The 14,145-nt window shown below is 47.2% G+C and overlaps 1 protein-coding gene across 2 annotated transcripts; it reads left to right on the plus strand.

The window, feature by feature from the left end:
- The first annotated feature begins 429 nt into the window (after window positions 1-429).
- Window positions 430-13,093, plus strand: FUT11 (fucosyltransferase 11). Of its 2 annotated transcripts, XR_006581330.1 has the most exons (4): window positions 430-1,203; window positions 3,151-3,776; window positions 11,913-12,470; window positions 12,505-13,093. XR_006581330.1 is itself a non-coding variant. In XM_045025901.1 (3 exons), the coding sequence occupies exons 1-3, from the start codon at window positions 469-471 to the stop codon at window positions 12,058-12,060; spliced, it is 1,509 nt and encodes a 502-aa protein (XP_044881836.1). In that variant the 5' UTR covers window positions 430-468; the 3' UTR covers window positions 12,061-13,093. The 2 variants fall into 2 exon arrangements, 1 of the variants encoding a protein (XP_044881836.1); XM_045025901.1 differs by having other exon boundaries at window positions 11,913-13,093.
- The last annotated feature ends 1,052 nt before the right edge of the window (window positions 13,094-14,145 follow it).

The following is a 14,145-nucleotide window of genomic DNA, read 5'->3' on the forward strand; positions in this document are numbered from 1 at the left end:
GGTCAGGAACTGCGACCAATGGGAGCTGTGGGGCGGTGCCTGTAGGTAGGAGCCACAGAGAGGTGCCCTCTGCTTCTGGGAGCGGTGCAGGGCCAGGGCAGGCACAGGAGCCTGCCTTTGCCCTGCTGTGTCACTGACCAGGAGCCACCCCAGGTGAGCGCCACCTACCTGGAGCTGGTACCCCAAACTCCTTGCCCCAGTCCTGAGCCCCCTCCCTGAGCTTGCACCCCCTCTTGTACCCCAACCATTTGTTCCAGCCTGGTGAAAATGAGTGAAGATGGCGGAAGACGGAGGGAATAGGGCGGGGCCTTAGCGAAGGGGAGGGGCCGGGGCAAGGGTGTTTGGGTTTGTGTGATTGGACAGTTGGCAACTCTAGCCACACACAGGGCGGGGCTGGAGCAGGAGGGACTTGCAGAGGGACCGGGCTAGCGGGCGCGGCTGGACGGAGCCCGCGCGGAGCTGCCGGCAATGGGCGTTCCGGGCAGCGGGCAGGGCCGGGTGTCCCGGCCGCGCTGTTGCCTTGCAGCGAGCTTGGCGCTGGCGGTGCTGGCCGGGCCGCTCGCGGCTGGAGAGTGGGAGCCCGCGGAGGGGCCGCCCGAGCCCCGCGGCCGCTCCCCTTTCCAGCCCAGCACGGGCCTGCCCTTGGTGGAGTTCGGGGCGGTGGCCGCGGCCTCGTACCGGGGCCCTGGGAACGGCGACACCCGCCGCAACCGGGAGCTGCCCATCCTGCTGTGGTGGAGCCCGGGCCTCTTCCCGCACTTCCCGGGGGACACGGAGCGCATCGACTGCGCGCGCCACTCCTGCCTGGTGACCCGGCGCCGGCGCGTGGCGCGGCACCAGCGCACCAAGGCCCTTATCTTCTACGGGACCGACTTCCGCGCCTACGAGGCGCCGCTGCCGCGCCTGCCCCACCAGACCTGGGCGCTGTTCCACGAGGAGTCCCCCATGAACAACTACCTGCTCTCCCACCGGCCCGGCATCAGCCTCTTCAACTACACCGCCACCTTCCGGAGGGAGTCGGACTATCCGCTGAGCCTGCAGTGGCTGCCCAGCCTGGCCTACCTGCGCCGGGCCGCCCTGCCGCTGGCGGAGAAGGAGCGGTGGCGAAAGCAGGGCTATGCCCCGGTGCTGTACATGCAGTCCCACTGCGATGTCCCCTCCGACAGGGACAGATACGTGCGGGAGCTCATGAAGCACATCCAGGTAACTGCTCGGGCTCCTGGGGGGAAGGCAGGAAGAGCAGTGGGGCAGACACGCTGTGCTTAATTTGAGCCCCGATATCTCTAGGCTTGGCCGTTCATAGCCCTGGCACCTCTGAGCTTGTTGCACAAGTTACGAATGTGTAAAAATTGCTTCAGCTCCAGCACCTCTTTCATGACAAGTCAAGCACTGGAGACCCAAAAGGGGCTGATAACTATGACTGTGGGGACTGAGTAAGGGTGAGTTTAGTAACTTGGTTGACATGAGGGGGATCAGTCTAGACCCTCAGGCTGATGAAAACAGGTCTAGCGTAGGCGGCTTTGAGCATCCCATAACTGGCCTCATATTGATGAGGTAATTGGATTGTAATGGGAAGGGAAGCACACTGAGGACTATCCTGAGGGTATAACTATTTGTCTTATTGTCAAAATCAGGGCTGCCCTACGAGATTAAGTAATGTATGAACACTCTTGCTAGCAATCATATTAGCTGAACACAGTTTAGCTGTACTTGCAATTTGCAAACAAGGAGAAATAATGTTCAGCACTTGTTTAGTTATAGAATTACTAACAACTGTGTTCGGACAGGGTTACATCTTTTATTGTAGACCACAGATCTGCTGTTAACTCAGTTTTTGAGGCTGTGTGCAGTGTTGTTGTAACTGTATCAGTCCCAGGAGATCAGAGACCAACTTTTGGACCAACTTCTGTTGATGAAGAGCTCTGTGTAGCTCGAAAGCTTGTCTATCTCAAGTGTGGGAAAGGTACTAGTGTCACAGGCACAGCTAAATACAAGGTGAAACAGGTTGTTTAGCATATGTAGTTAGCACATATTCTAAGGGACCTTTCAAAGGTGGAGTGCCTCATTAACACCCCTGCAGTCATAGGATAAAAAAGGGGGGTTAGTGGGTTACAGATTGATATGGATTAATTGATGTCTGTACAGCATTTGTGAAGTGCTGTGTCAGTATTATTTGAAGAAAAAAATCACAGAAAAAATGAGCCTCTTCTCTCCCCCCCCCCCCCAACTCCTGTTCTGCATTGCCCACTACATAAATATAGTGACAGGTTTCAGAGGGGTAGCCATGTGCTCGCCTTCTGGTTTTTGAATGTCACAGTTCTTGATGTCTGATTTGTGTCCATTTATTTGTTTGCGTATAGACTGTCTGGTTTGTCCAATGTACATGGCAGAGGGGCATTGCTGGCACATGATGTCATATTTGTAGATGTGCTGGGTCACTACAAAAAATAAATTTTCCTCTGATATTCACCCCTTCTCGTCAACTGTTGGAAATGGCCCACATGCACCCTAATTGAATTGACCTCCTTAGCACTGACCCCCCACTTGGTAAGGCAACTGCCATCTTTTCATGTGCTGTGTATTTATACCTGCCTACTATATTTTCCACTCCATGCATCTGATGAAGTGGGTTATAGCCCACGAAAGCTTATGCCCAAATAAATTTGTTAGTCTCTAAGGTGCTACAAGGACTCCTCATTGTTTTTGCTGATACAGACTAACGGCTACCCCTCTGAAACCTGTCAGTATGTTTATGTAGTGAGCAATGTAGAAGAGGAGTTGGTGAGGGAGGGATGTCTGTCAGCTATGGTTAATCATCTAGGGCACAATTCTGCTGCTGGATACAAGGAGCTGCAATTGACTTGGGGAATTCCTCTTAACCTGTTAGGAAAGGAATTGAGTGCTTGGAAGAGGAAGGAGGGTTGAAATGTAAACATTCTCCAATGAATATTAGATGTTTTAGAATTTTTTGGCTGACTCCACTTGTTGAGAAGGAAGATGTTGGCGTGAGAGGCCAAGCTCAGATTCTTAGGAAATGGAAATGGTTAGAAGGAATCTGTCCACTGAAAATAAGGGAGAAGGGAACTCTCCACTGAAAATAAGTTTAAAATAGAGAAATTACTTTTGTAAAGATGATTATTACTATTTTAGGTAGACTCCTATGGTAAATGCCTGAATAACCGAGAGCTTCCCAATGAGAGGCTGAGGGACACTTCTACAGCCACAACAGAGGATTCTGAATTCATGACCTTTATCTCCAGGTACAAGTTTCATCTTGCCATGGAGAATGCCATATGCAATGACTACATGACCGAGAAGCTGTGGCGTCCAATGCATTTGGGTGCCATCCCTGTATACCGAGGCTCCCCATCTGTGCGGGACTGGATGCCTGATGACCTCTCCATCATCCTCGTGGATGATTTCCAAAGCCCCCAAGAGCTAGCACAGTTCCTTGACTTCCTGGACAGGAATGGAGAGGAGTATTTGAAATACCTAGAGTATAAGAAGCCGGGAGGCATTACAAACCAGTTTCTGCTGGAGAACATGGAGAGGCGTGAGTGGGGAGTGAATGACATGACTTTGCCCAATTACCTGAATGGCTTTGAGTGTTTCATCTGTGACAGGGAGAACATTCGAGTCACTGGTGAGCGGGATCATAAGAAATCTCATGGGAAAGTGCCAGCTCCTGAACCCCACATAGCTCAGTTCACACACATGGGGTGCCCCATGCCAGCCCCTGGCTTTGGAAACATTGAGGATCTCTCTGCAGGAGACAGGTATTGTATGAATGTTGTTTTTTACAAAATCATTTTGTAAAAGCCCAGTTAATACAGGTTTGTATAATACTTTTCATCCTGAAGGATTCCAAAATGCTTCTCAAACTACATATGTAGAGCAGCGCTGAAATGTATGACACCCCTTAAGTGGGAGCAAGAGTCATGTATGCTGTGTACAGCCATGTGGTTAAAAGGGGGAGGGAATTTGTAGAGAGCATTGGTTAGTGGTTAAAGCACGGGTGGGCAAACTACGGTCTGTGGGCCACATCAGGCCCGTGGGATCATCCTGCTCGGCCCCCAAGCTCCTGGCCCCGGAGACTAGCCCCGGTCCCTCCCATGCTGTCTGTCCTCCCTCGCAGCCTCAGCTCGCTCCGGCGCCAGTGCAGTGGACTGGGCAGTGGGGCTGTGAGCTCCTGGGGCAGCGCAGTTGTAGACCCGCCCTGACCCGGTGCTCTGAGCTGCGTGGTGGCGGTGGCGTGGCCTGGCTCCAGCTGGGCGGTGTGGCTGTAGCGCCGCCAGCCACCAGTGCTCCAGGCAGCGCGGTAAGGAGGCGGGGGGGGGTTGGATAGAGGGCAGGGGAGTTTGGGTGGTGGTCAGGAGCGAGGGTGTCGATAGGGGTTGGGGGGAAAACGGGTTTGAATGGGGGCAGAGGTCCTGGGGGGGCAGTCAGGAAAGAGAGGGGGTTGGATGGGGCGGCAGGGGGCAGTCAGAGGACAGGGAGAAGGGGTGGTTGGATGGGGCAGGGGTCCCAGGGGGTTGGATGGGGCAGGGGGGCAGGGGGCAGATAGGAGGTGGGGGCTGGGTCATGACCCCCTCCCCTAACCAGCCTTCCATACAATTTATGAAATCTGATGCGGCTCCCATGCCAAAAAAAAACTGGATTCTGTTCCTGAGTCTGCCACTGAAATGCACTGTGACCTCAGTAAAGTCATTTAACTTTTCTGCACATCAAGCTATCTGTAAAATGACGATAACAGTACCTACCCACTTTTCCAAAGCACTTTGAGGTCCTTGGATGAAATATGTTGTGTAACTTAGTACAAAAGATTATTATTGCATTAAGAGTGTGATTTCCAAATGTACTCTGTGTTGGCCTAACTCTGTTCTCATTGAAGACAGTAATAAAATTCCCCCTTACTTCAGTTGGAGCGGTTATGCCAACCCTGAGCACTTTGAAAAAATCCCATCCTAAATTGTGTTTGACATTGGGACAAATTTCTGCTCTTATATAAAGTACAATAAGATCTTTAATGTCTATGTAGAACCTCAGTTCTTAGTCTCAATTGTTCAGAAGGGATTGACTCTCAGAACAGGATGAGTGGGCTCTGTCCCTGCTTTTGCACAATGCTGGTGAAAGATACTGGACTGACAGTTCTAACGGCTGGAGTCTTCTGTCCACAGGCCAGAGGCAGTGTAAGCTTCCCTCCACTTTACCAACAATGTACCTCAGTTCTGTTCTGAAGCAACCACTTCTAGTCTTGAGAAACATTTAAATTTTCACAGTCCATTTAGTCCTTTGTATCTCTGCTAAGATGGCTAATAGAGGTCAGTTAGGCATTTGTCATGATGATATTTGTGTTGTAGACACCTTCCTCTTAGGAAATGGTCTGAGTCTACCCAATCCATTTGACATGAACTATCAGCCATCATATAGTAAAACCTTTCAGTCACTGCAGACATTGGCTGTACTTGAACCATGACCTGCTGCTGAAAATTTCCATATGCTGTTGCTAGTTCCACTGTATAAACTGTTAATGTAAGAAAACAGAATGATTGATTCAAATATCAGACTCCTCACTCCCTAGGAAGAACTCTATAACCTTATTTGTAAAATAGTTTCTTAACATGTCAGAGGTATGTGTTGTCTTAGGCAAGTCTGACATTTTAAAAAGAAGCATTTAAATTATCCAAGTGCCAAAGAAGTGTTTGAAATTTCTTAACTGTTCAAAAGAACCTATTTGTCTACATTTGAATACTACTAAAAGTGGCCAAATTAAATGTTAACAAATGTTTTTCTCCCTGTCCTGTCTCCCCCTCCCCCAAAATTTCACCTTGAGGTCATAATAATTCCTTATGAAGCTCATTGCACAAAAAAAAATCTCATTTTAAATTTAATATCCTTTTCATTATTGTTTTCAGAATACCACAAGTGATCCATGTATGGACCAATTGCAAAATCAAACTCCTGAGTAAAGGAGCCCCAAAAAGCTTTAAAACAATTTTATCTTCTATTGGTTGTTTTGAGGGGCTTTTGGAATGTGTTTTTTTAGTAGAAAGATTCACTCCTCCTTTATAAACAGCTGCCAAGAGAAGCTATGCAAGATAGAATGAGTACTCACTACTTTCCTTGGTGGTGGTGTTTTTCTTGTTTGTTAGAATGACATCTTGAGCAGCAGGTGGCAGAAGAGATTTAATTTAGACAAGTAACAGTTGCTACTGAATAGGCATGATGAGAGTGCCAGATTTTCTGGATGCAAGTTAGAGTAATGTATGGTTCTGTTGGGGGATCATCAATCTGAGTGGATGTGTATACTGTAGCCCCATATTCCAAGTTGTAGGTATCTTACACACAGGTCTCTTAGCCCTGGTCTACACTACGAGTTTAGGTCGAATTTAGCAGCGTTAGATTGATTTAACCCTGCACCCATCCACACAACAAAGCCATTTTTATTGACTTAAAGGGTTCTTAAAATCGATTTCTGTACTCCTCCCCGATGAGGGGATTAGCGCTGAAATTGATATTGCCGGGTTGAATTTGGGGTAGTGTGGCCGCAATTCGATGGTATTGGCCTCCAGGAGCTATCCCAGAGTGCTCCATTGTGACTGCTCGGGACAGCACTTTAAACTCAGATGCACTAGCCAGGTACACAGGAAAAGCCCCAGGAACTTTTGAATTTCATTTCCTGTTTGGATAGCGTGGCAAACTCAGCAGCACAGGTGACCATGCTGTCCCCCCAGAATGTTTCTACGCTTCCCCTGTCATCTCCATCCCCGAGGTTATTGCAGATTAGAAGGCAAAAAAAACGCACTCGCAATGACATGTTTTCCGAGCTCATGCAGTCCTCCCGCACTGATAGGGCACAGCGTAATGCATCGAGGCATTCAGTGGTAAAGGCCAGGAAAAAAATGCTGTGTTTGCTTAACGGCAAAAGTATCATGCCTCACTAGCGATTCTGCCCAAGCCAGGTTGCTGTGTCACATGCACTTTGCATTATGTCAGCCTTGGGCAGGTGTATGATTGTGAGCAGGAAGGCCATAGATATAGACATTGCATTAAGTAGCTTCTGTAGCTAGAGAAAACATTCCTGTGCATTCAGCAAAGTCTGTGGCAAAAAAAAAAAAGCCCCGTAGTGTAGTGGTGATCATGTTCACCTAACACGCGAAATGTCCCCGGTTTGAAACCGGGCGGAAACAGGTCACTGTTCCTTTTTCTGACTCCTCTCCTACATTTTTAGTCTTAGAACAGACTGTGCTGTGAAATTTTACTTTGAATTATATCAATTATGAGTTAAATAATCTGGAAACTCTCTCCAAGTTATAGTCCCGGGTTCCTTACCCTTTCAGCTGCTCTGATAGGGGTGGGAGAAAATTTTCATGAAGCCTTTTATAGGGACTAAATGCTATCTAGAAATAATCTTAACATGGCCCATAGAGTGCAATCCTTCGTTCTGGATTTGTCATTCCACAAGCTGAACTGCTCCTTACTGTTGTCTAGGCTTCATGAGCCATGGGAGCAAGGGGCAAGCTGAGGCAGGTGTGACCGCACAGTGATGCTGGCTGGGAGAGCAGCCTGAGTCAGACGCCTCCAGCTCGCATGATTTTCCAGGCAGGACTGAATCTCCATGAGACGAAACTTAAAGACGAGAATGACCTGGAGTCACTCCCATTCGGTGCGCTAACAGGAGGATAGCTGTGTCTGTCCAGGCACCCCTAATCGACCTCACCGAGGTCTGCCGGCTGAGCGGGACTGAGCAGGACCCTGGCTGGCAGGAGCCAGCGGACAGAGCCCCAGACCGGCAGTGGGCTGAGCGGCTCAGCCTGCTGCCGGTCTGGGACTCTGTCTGTCAGCCCGCTGCCTGCCTGGAGTTCTGATCATCCAAGCAGGCAGTGGACTGAGCGGGTCCGGCGGATGGTACTCCAGAAAAAAGGCATGAAATGATTGTCGGCCATTGCTTTCATGGGGGGGAGAGACAATGTGTACCCAAAGCCACCCGCGACAAAGTTTTTGCCCCATCAGGCATTGGGAGCTTAACCCAGTATTCCAATGGGCAGCGGAGACTGTGGCAACTGTGGGATAGCTACCCACAGTGCACTGCTCTGTAAGTCGATGCTAGCCGCGGTAGTGAGGATGCACTCCGCCGACTTAATGCGCTTAGTGTGGACATACACAATAGACTGTATAAAATCAACTTCTATAAAATCGACCTAATTTCGTAGTGTAGACATACCCTTAGTGTCTCACTGACCAACAGTAGACCCCTCACCCATTATTTACAGATAACTTGTATCTAGGCCGCCAGACAAAAGGAAAATGGTAAGATCACACAACGCAGTACGTCTATGCTTCCTGTTCATCTGCTGTAGAAAGATATCTCTATGCTATACAGTCCAGCTTCCATGAGGTGACCAGCAGGATTCCAGATGAGAATTTGGGCTTTAACCATCTCTGCCACCAAAATAGAGAAGAATGGTAAAGAGCTATCAATGGAGTGACAGAAACTCAGAATTGCCACTGTCTTGTGCCAAACTTCAGTTTAGTTCCATGATTGTGTAATTTAATAATTACAGTCTTAGGAGGCTTCATATTCTGACTATAGTGTCACAAGCCAGCAAAATCATTTTGGCTGATACACATACTGACAGGCACAAAATAGGGTATGTTGTCTTTTGCTTATTATGTATGTAATAAGTAGGAACTACAAAAGCACAATTGGGTCCACATAGCTGTTTACTAACTATATATACAGCGTTCAAAGCCTGCCAATGTCGAATAGAGGAGAATGATCACGTCCCTCGATCTGCTGGCAATGCCCCTACTTATACAGCCCAAAATGCCGTTGGCCTTCTTGGAAACAAGGGCACACTGTCGACTCATATCCAGCTTCTTGTCCACTGTAACCCCTAGGTCCTTTTCTGCAGAACTGCTGCCTAGTCATTCGGTCCCTAGTCTGTAACAGTGCATGGGATTCTTCTGTCCTAAGTGCAGGACTCTGCACTTGTCCTTGTTGAACCTCATCAGATTTCTTTTGGCCTAATCCTCTAATTTGTCTAGGTCCCTCTGTATCCTATCCCTACCCTCCAGCGTATCTACCACTCCTCCCAGTTTAGTGTCATCTGCAAACTTGCTGAGAGTGCAATCCATGCCATCCTCCAGGTCATATATGTGTACAGTTCAGTGCTAGTTCCTTCATGCTGGAGCACAAGCTTTTTAGTTGAAGGTCAGAGTGAAATTTCTTATGTTCCCCACTCAAAAACTGTTAATGGTTATGTAAAAAGAAAAATGCCAGATTGTCCTTATCAAGGCTGTAATTCCTGTAGGAAGCCCATGAGATATTCATTGAGTCTCAGCTTCAGTTTGGACCTTGAAGAACTGTTACTAGCACTGTTTGCTGATAAAATGATGTTACACATGAAAAGTATATAAATTATATATTTTAATCCTAATCATAAACCAAAATGATCCATGGATCATTTTTGAAAGAGGATGAAACATTAACTCTGATACCTGATTAACTTCCAACCTCATTTCCCCAAAATTCAGGCCCAGAACGCTTCCTTTTCCATTATCCCTCCACCACTTCTCAGGGCTTGGAGGAAATATTTCAAATGATTGTCCTCTATTTCACACACACGTTCAGTTCCACAAAAGACATCTAACCTGGACTGATTGAAGAGGGCTTACAGCACATCTGAATGCTGCTTTCTCCTAATGAGATTTGATTGCAAGAGAAAGCTTCTCTGCCCCCAATCCTGTGCTTATTGATCAGTTCTGAAAGGTAAGTTCTGGGATCCCTACAGATATACTCTGAAGAAACCTTCTACTTCAAGAAGTATTACTGATAATGGGAAAACTAATTCTATTGGTCTAGAATGTACATACACATTTCAGTGCTCACATTTCTCTGACCGCACTGTACACTTCCTTTGGGATTCTTGTACTATATATGTGAGGATTGCTTCTGGGCAACACAGGCTTGAAGGTTTATTCATCCTGTGATGAGTAGAATTGGTGTCAGAAGTGCTGTACTCCTCATCGGAAGGGGGGACGGGGGACAAATAAGCTTGGCACCATGGATGAGCAATAAGTACTGTGTGGCTGATATGGATAGGTTTGAAATGGCATCCCACTCAGTTTTTGTGGCCAGAATCTGTGATAGTCTTGCTTGGCTGAGGAGGGAACATATTCCATGAGAGGCTGAATGTCAGGGATCATCACGAGCCTGCTAGGTTTAGCTAGTCATGGAACGACCTCAGTGACTACTTACATGAAGCTTTGGCGTACTCTGTCACAATATGAATGAGAGAGGAGGTGCTCCACATGACCGTGAATGGGAAGGGAGCTGCCATACACACACTTTCTGTTAAGATGTAGTCCATGCTATGACAAAGTTTGAGAAGCTTAGTATATCCTTCCCCCACCCCCACCCCCCACCCCCAAAAACTGAGTAACTGGAAGGCTCGAGGGATTGATGGAATTCAAAGCCTTTCCTCTCTTGATTACTGATTCAAATACAGGCTAGGCTTATTATGACCAAAAGCTGTTCCCATCTGATAGCTGTTTAGTGTTTACTATGATAAGAGTTGTGGTCTCACTCCATCTCCAGTTATCGCTATATGGGCCATGGAGAGCTACTTTGACGCTCCTAGAGGTGGTCGTTCCAGGTTAGGATTCTGTGAAGGGCTTATTTTATTAGAGGACTTCATTCTTCAAAGCTGTTGATGTTCTATCTTACCCTAGCACTAAATTCACAAACACAAAATCTAAGCAAGTTCCAAAGCCAGTACTAAGGTGTCGTAGTTTCTGCTGCGTAAATTCCCTTCAGGTTTCTTTGAATACATTTAGAGCCGGGGTTCTCAAACGGGGTCATGCGGTTATTACATGGGGGTCTCAAACACCTGCATGAAACAGAGCAATTGCTATACAGTATGTAATTTAAATCTAGCATTTTAGAAAATTACACACACCTTTCTGTTACAATGTACTGTATTTACTTCAGAAGTATTATAAACGTATAATGCAGTGATTGTTTTTCCTACGATATCTTTTTTATCACCAACACTTTAAGGAATTGAGACTCTGGGGATTGTAGTATCGTGTGCACAGATTTGTTGTCTTGAGACATTAGAGGGCTTGATTGTTCAGCAGCTGAAGAGCTGCATTAAACCACAGACCAATCAGAACACTGAGATGGGCAAAAAAAAGGGAATTTATAATTGAACAGACACACACATAGGCAGGGCGGTGCTATGAGGAGTGGTTTGCAGGGGCTATAGCCACCCCAAAATTTGCTTTAGTCCTTGTCCCCCATAGCTATGTTTCTAAGTGCAAAGATCAAACGTGACACAGAAGTAAGGGTGGCATAGTGTGGCATTGCCACCCTTACTTCTGCAGTTCTGCACTGCTGCTGCTGGCTATGCTGCCTTCAGAGCTGGGTGCCCAGCCAGCAGCTGCCACTCTCCAGCCACTGAGCTCTGAAGGCAGCGCCTGCTGCCAGCAGCAGCACAGAAGTAAGGGTGGCAATGGGGTACTAAGTCTGCTTTGACAAAGTTTCTTCATTCCCTCACCCCAGTATTAAACAGTAACTAGTTAAAAAATAACTTTTTTTGCTTATAACAATTTAAATAAAAATGTGGCACATTTAGCACTTAAAATAGTTTGTGTTTTTAATTTATAAGGAGGCGTTGCACTCAGAGGCTTGCTGTGTGAAAGGGGTCACCAGTAGAAAGTTTGAGAATCCCTGATTGAGAGAGAGCACAGTGACTCAGTAATTGCAATATTTAATAATGAGCTTCCCCAACCTCTGTCCTTCATAGTCTCCTCTTAGGTGAGAGAGGAATTCAGTCTTAATGTTGGTTCCGCTTCAGACCTCCTCACTTTCTAATGGCTTCTTGTGCTTTCCCTCTTCTATGTTTCAGCTGGAAGGAGATGTGGCTACAGGATTATTGGCAGAGTCTTGATCAGAGTGAAGCTCTCACCACCATGATTCACCATAATGAGTCTCATCAGGGAAGATTTTGGGATTATATGCATGAGATCTTCCTGAAGAGGACCAGACAGCAATGACCATCGTCATGAGCACCTGGTTCAATGTTACACAGGAGGCTGGGAGGGTAGGGACTTTTACCTGTCTCCGAAGACTCTGTCTTGGAATGCAAGAGGAATTGCTCATCTTGTATCTCATTCTGACTTTGGAGACCTTAACTTTCATGGGGTCTGAGGACAGTCAGTCTCTGATCAGGCTTGAGTTCATCCCACACCACACACTCCACTTCAGCTGTGGGTTCTCATCCCTGTTCTGGAGACACCGTCTTCTGGGGTCAGAGAAGAATTCAGTCTCTTTGTGCTTTCAGTGTAATTTCCTGACCAAAAAAGTATTACACTTTGTGCCAAATGACTTGGAACATAGGCCTGTTGAGGCTGAACTGAGGTGTCCTAAGCTTGTTTCATTTCAGGAATTTAATTCCACATATTCAGTATTATTTTTGTAAAGGTTTTTTATTTCACTAGGCACTTATCCCTCCCATTAAGATGGGTGTTTTTTTAAAATCAGGGATACTGGTAAATGACCAGCTTTTATGAACAGTTAATTTTTCCAGTGAGGCAATTACGATAGATTAATATCTGGGGTGAGGGGTTATGCCTTCAGTGATAAAGCATTCCCTCTTCAAGTGAATATGCCTCAAACATAGTAAATTTCAGGAAGCTTTTTCCCTTTCCCTGCCCTCCCCTCCATCAAATAGAGTTCACTTCTGTTAAATGATGACAAACTTAGTGGTCTTGGCAAAAACATAATTTCAGATGTGGTATTTCTTACTCCTGTAAATCTCATAATGATCAGGATATGGAAAGAACTGTGCAATTTATACCCCCACACTGTGTGGGCATGAGCACGTGTGTGATTTACATGCTGTGTGAGTCCAATTCACTACTTATCCTGTGTTCCATGAACTAATGACAACTGATCTTAGACCATCCCTCTAACCCAGTGGTTCTCAAACTTTTTTTTCCGCGGATCACTTGAAAATTGCTGAGGGTCTTGGCGGACCACTTAATGATCTTTTCAAATATTGTTTGTGCCAATTAGCTAACTATTGTAAAGCGCTTTGGATAAAAGTGCTATATAAAAAACAAACTTAATAATAATTAACTTTTTTTGTTCTACAAATAAAAGCACACAACTCATATTTTAATATCAGTAGCCTTACCTTTCTAATGCGATGGATGTGTCCTCTCTCCCCAGCCACAGCAGCTACAGAGCTGAGGCTGGGAAGGAGAGCTGTCTCTCCCTGGCAGCCGCAGCCCTGCTGCTGGGGAAAGTTGCCTCTTTCTCTGGCTGCCGCAGCCCTGCACATCCCAAATTCCTCCCACTCCCTCCTCTCACCCCACTGCCCTCTCCCACGCCTGCGCAACTCCACTAATTAGGTGAGTGGCCCTTCATTCTCTTGTGTGCAGCCACCCAGGCGTGCACCTTAGAGGGAACTTTCCGGGGACCACCTGAATGGAGTTTGCGGACTACTGGTGATCCACGGACAACAGTTTGAGAACCTCTTCTCTAACCTATTTGAAGACATATAGCATGTCTCCCCTCAGTCTTTTCTCCAGAGTCAACATATCCAGCTTCCTAAACCTCCTCTCAAAGGTCCCATTTTCAAAATCATTTAGTCTTCATGTCACCTTCTTCTGAACACTCTTGTTTGTCTTTTTTAAAAAGTATTTAGAATTGAACCATAACCATTATCAGTGCAGATGAAAGTGGAATAATGTTTTACATTTATTACTGCTATTAATACAACCTCTTTTACAACAGCATTGTATTGTTGACTCGTTTAGTTTAGTTCAGGGGTCTCAAACATGCGGCCCACGGGCCGCATGCGGCCCGCGGAGCTCCCCAGGGGAGCTCCGCAGGGGCCCCCAAGAGAAAAGCGGAGGCTCCCGCCTCCGCCCCTCTCCTGGAGCCTCGGCGCATAGAGCGCCGAGTCTCCGTCCGAGCGCCTGAGCCCCGCCCCGATCCGAGCCGCGTGGGGAGGGGGCGGGGCTGGGAGCTCTGGGCTGAGCGCTGCGCTCGGCGTGGAGCTCACAGCCCCGCCCCCTCACCACGCGGCTCTGAGCGGGACGGAGCTCAGGCCTCGCCGGAGACGCGCTCGGGTA

The sequence above is a fragment of the Mauremys mutica genome, chromosome 7 (genome assembly GCF_020497125.1).
Source record: "Mauremys mutica isolate MM-2020 ecotype Southern chromosome 7, ASM2049712v1, whole genome shotgun sequence".
NCBI classification, from domain to species: domain Eukaryota; kingdom Metazoa; phylum Chordata; order Testudines; family Geoemydidae; genus Mauremys; species Mauremys mutica.

Excerpts from the sequence above, each read along its gene's own strand:
- FUT11 (XM_045025901.1), top strand. The coding sequence starts at position 469 with ATGGGCGTTCCGGGCAGCGGGCAGGGCCGGGTGTCCCGGCCGCGCTGT. Across the intron at positions 1,204-3,150 it reads AGCTCATGAAGCACATCCAG|GTAGACTCCTATGGTAAATG; the intron begins GTAACTGCTCGG and ends TTACTATTTTAG. Across the intron at positions 3,777-11,912 it reads GATCTCTCTGCAGGAGACAG|CTGGAAGGAGATGTGGCTAC; the intron begins GTATTGTATGAA and ends TCTATGTTTCAG.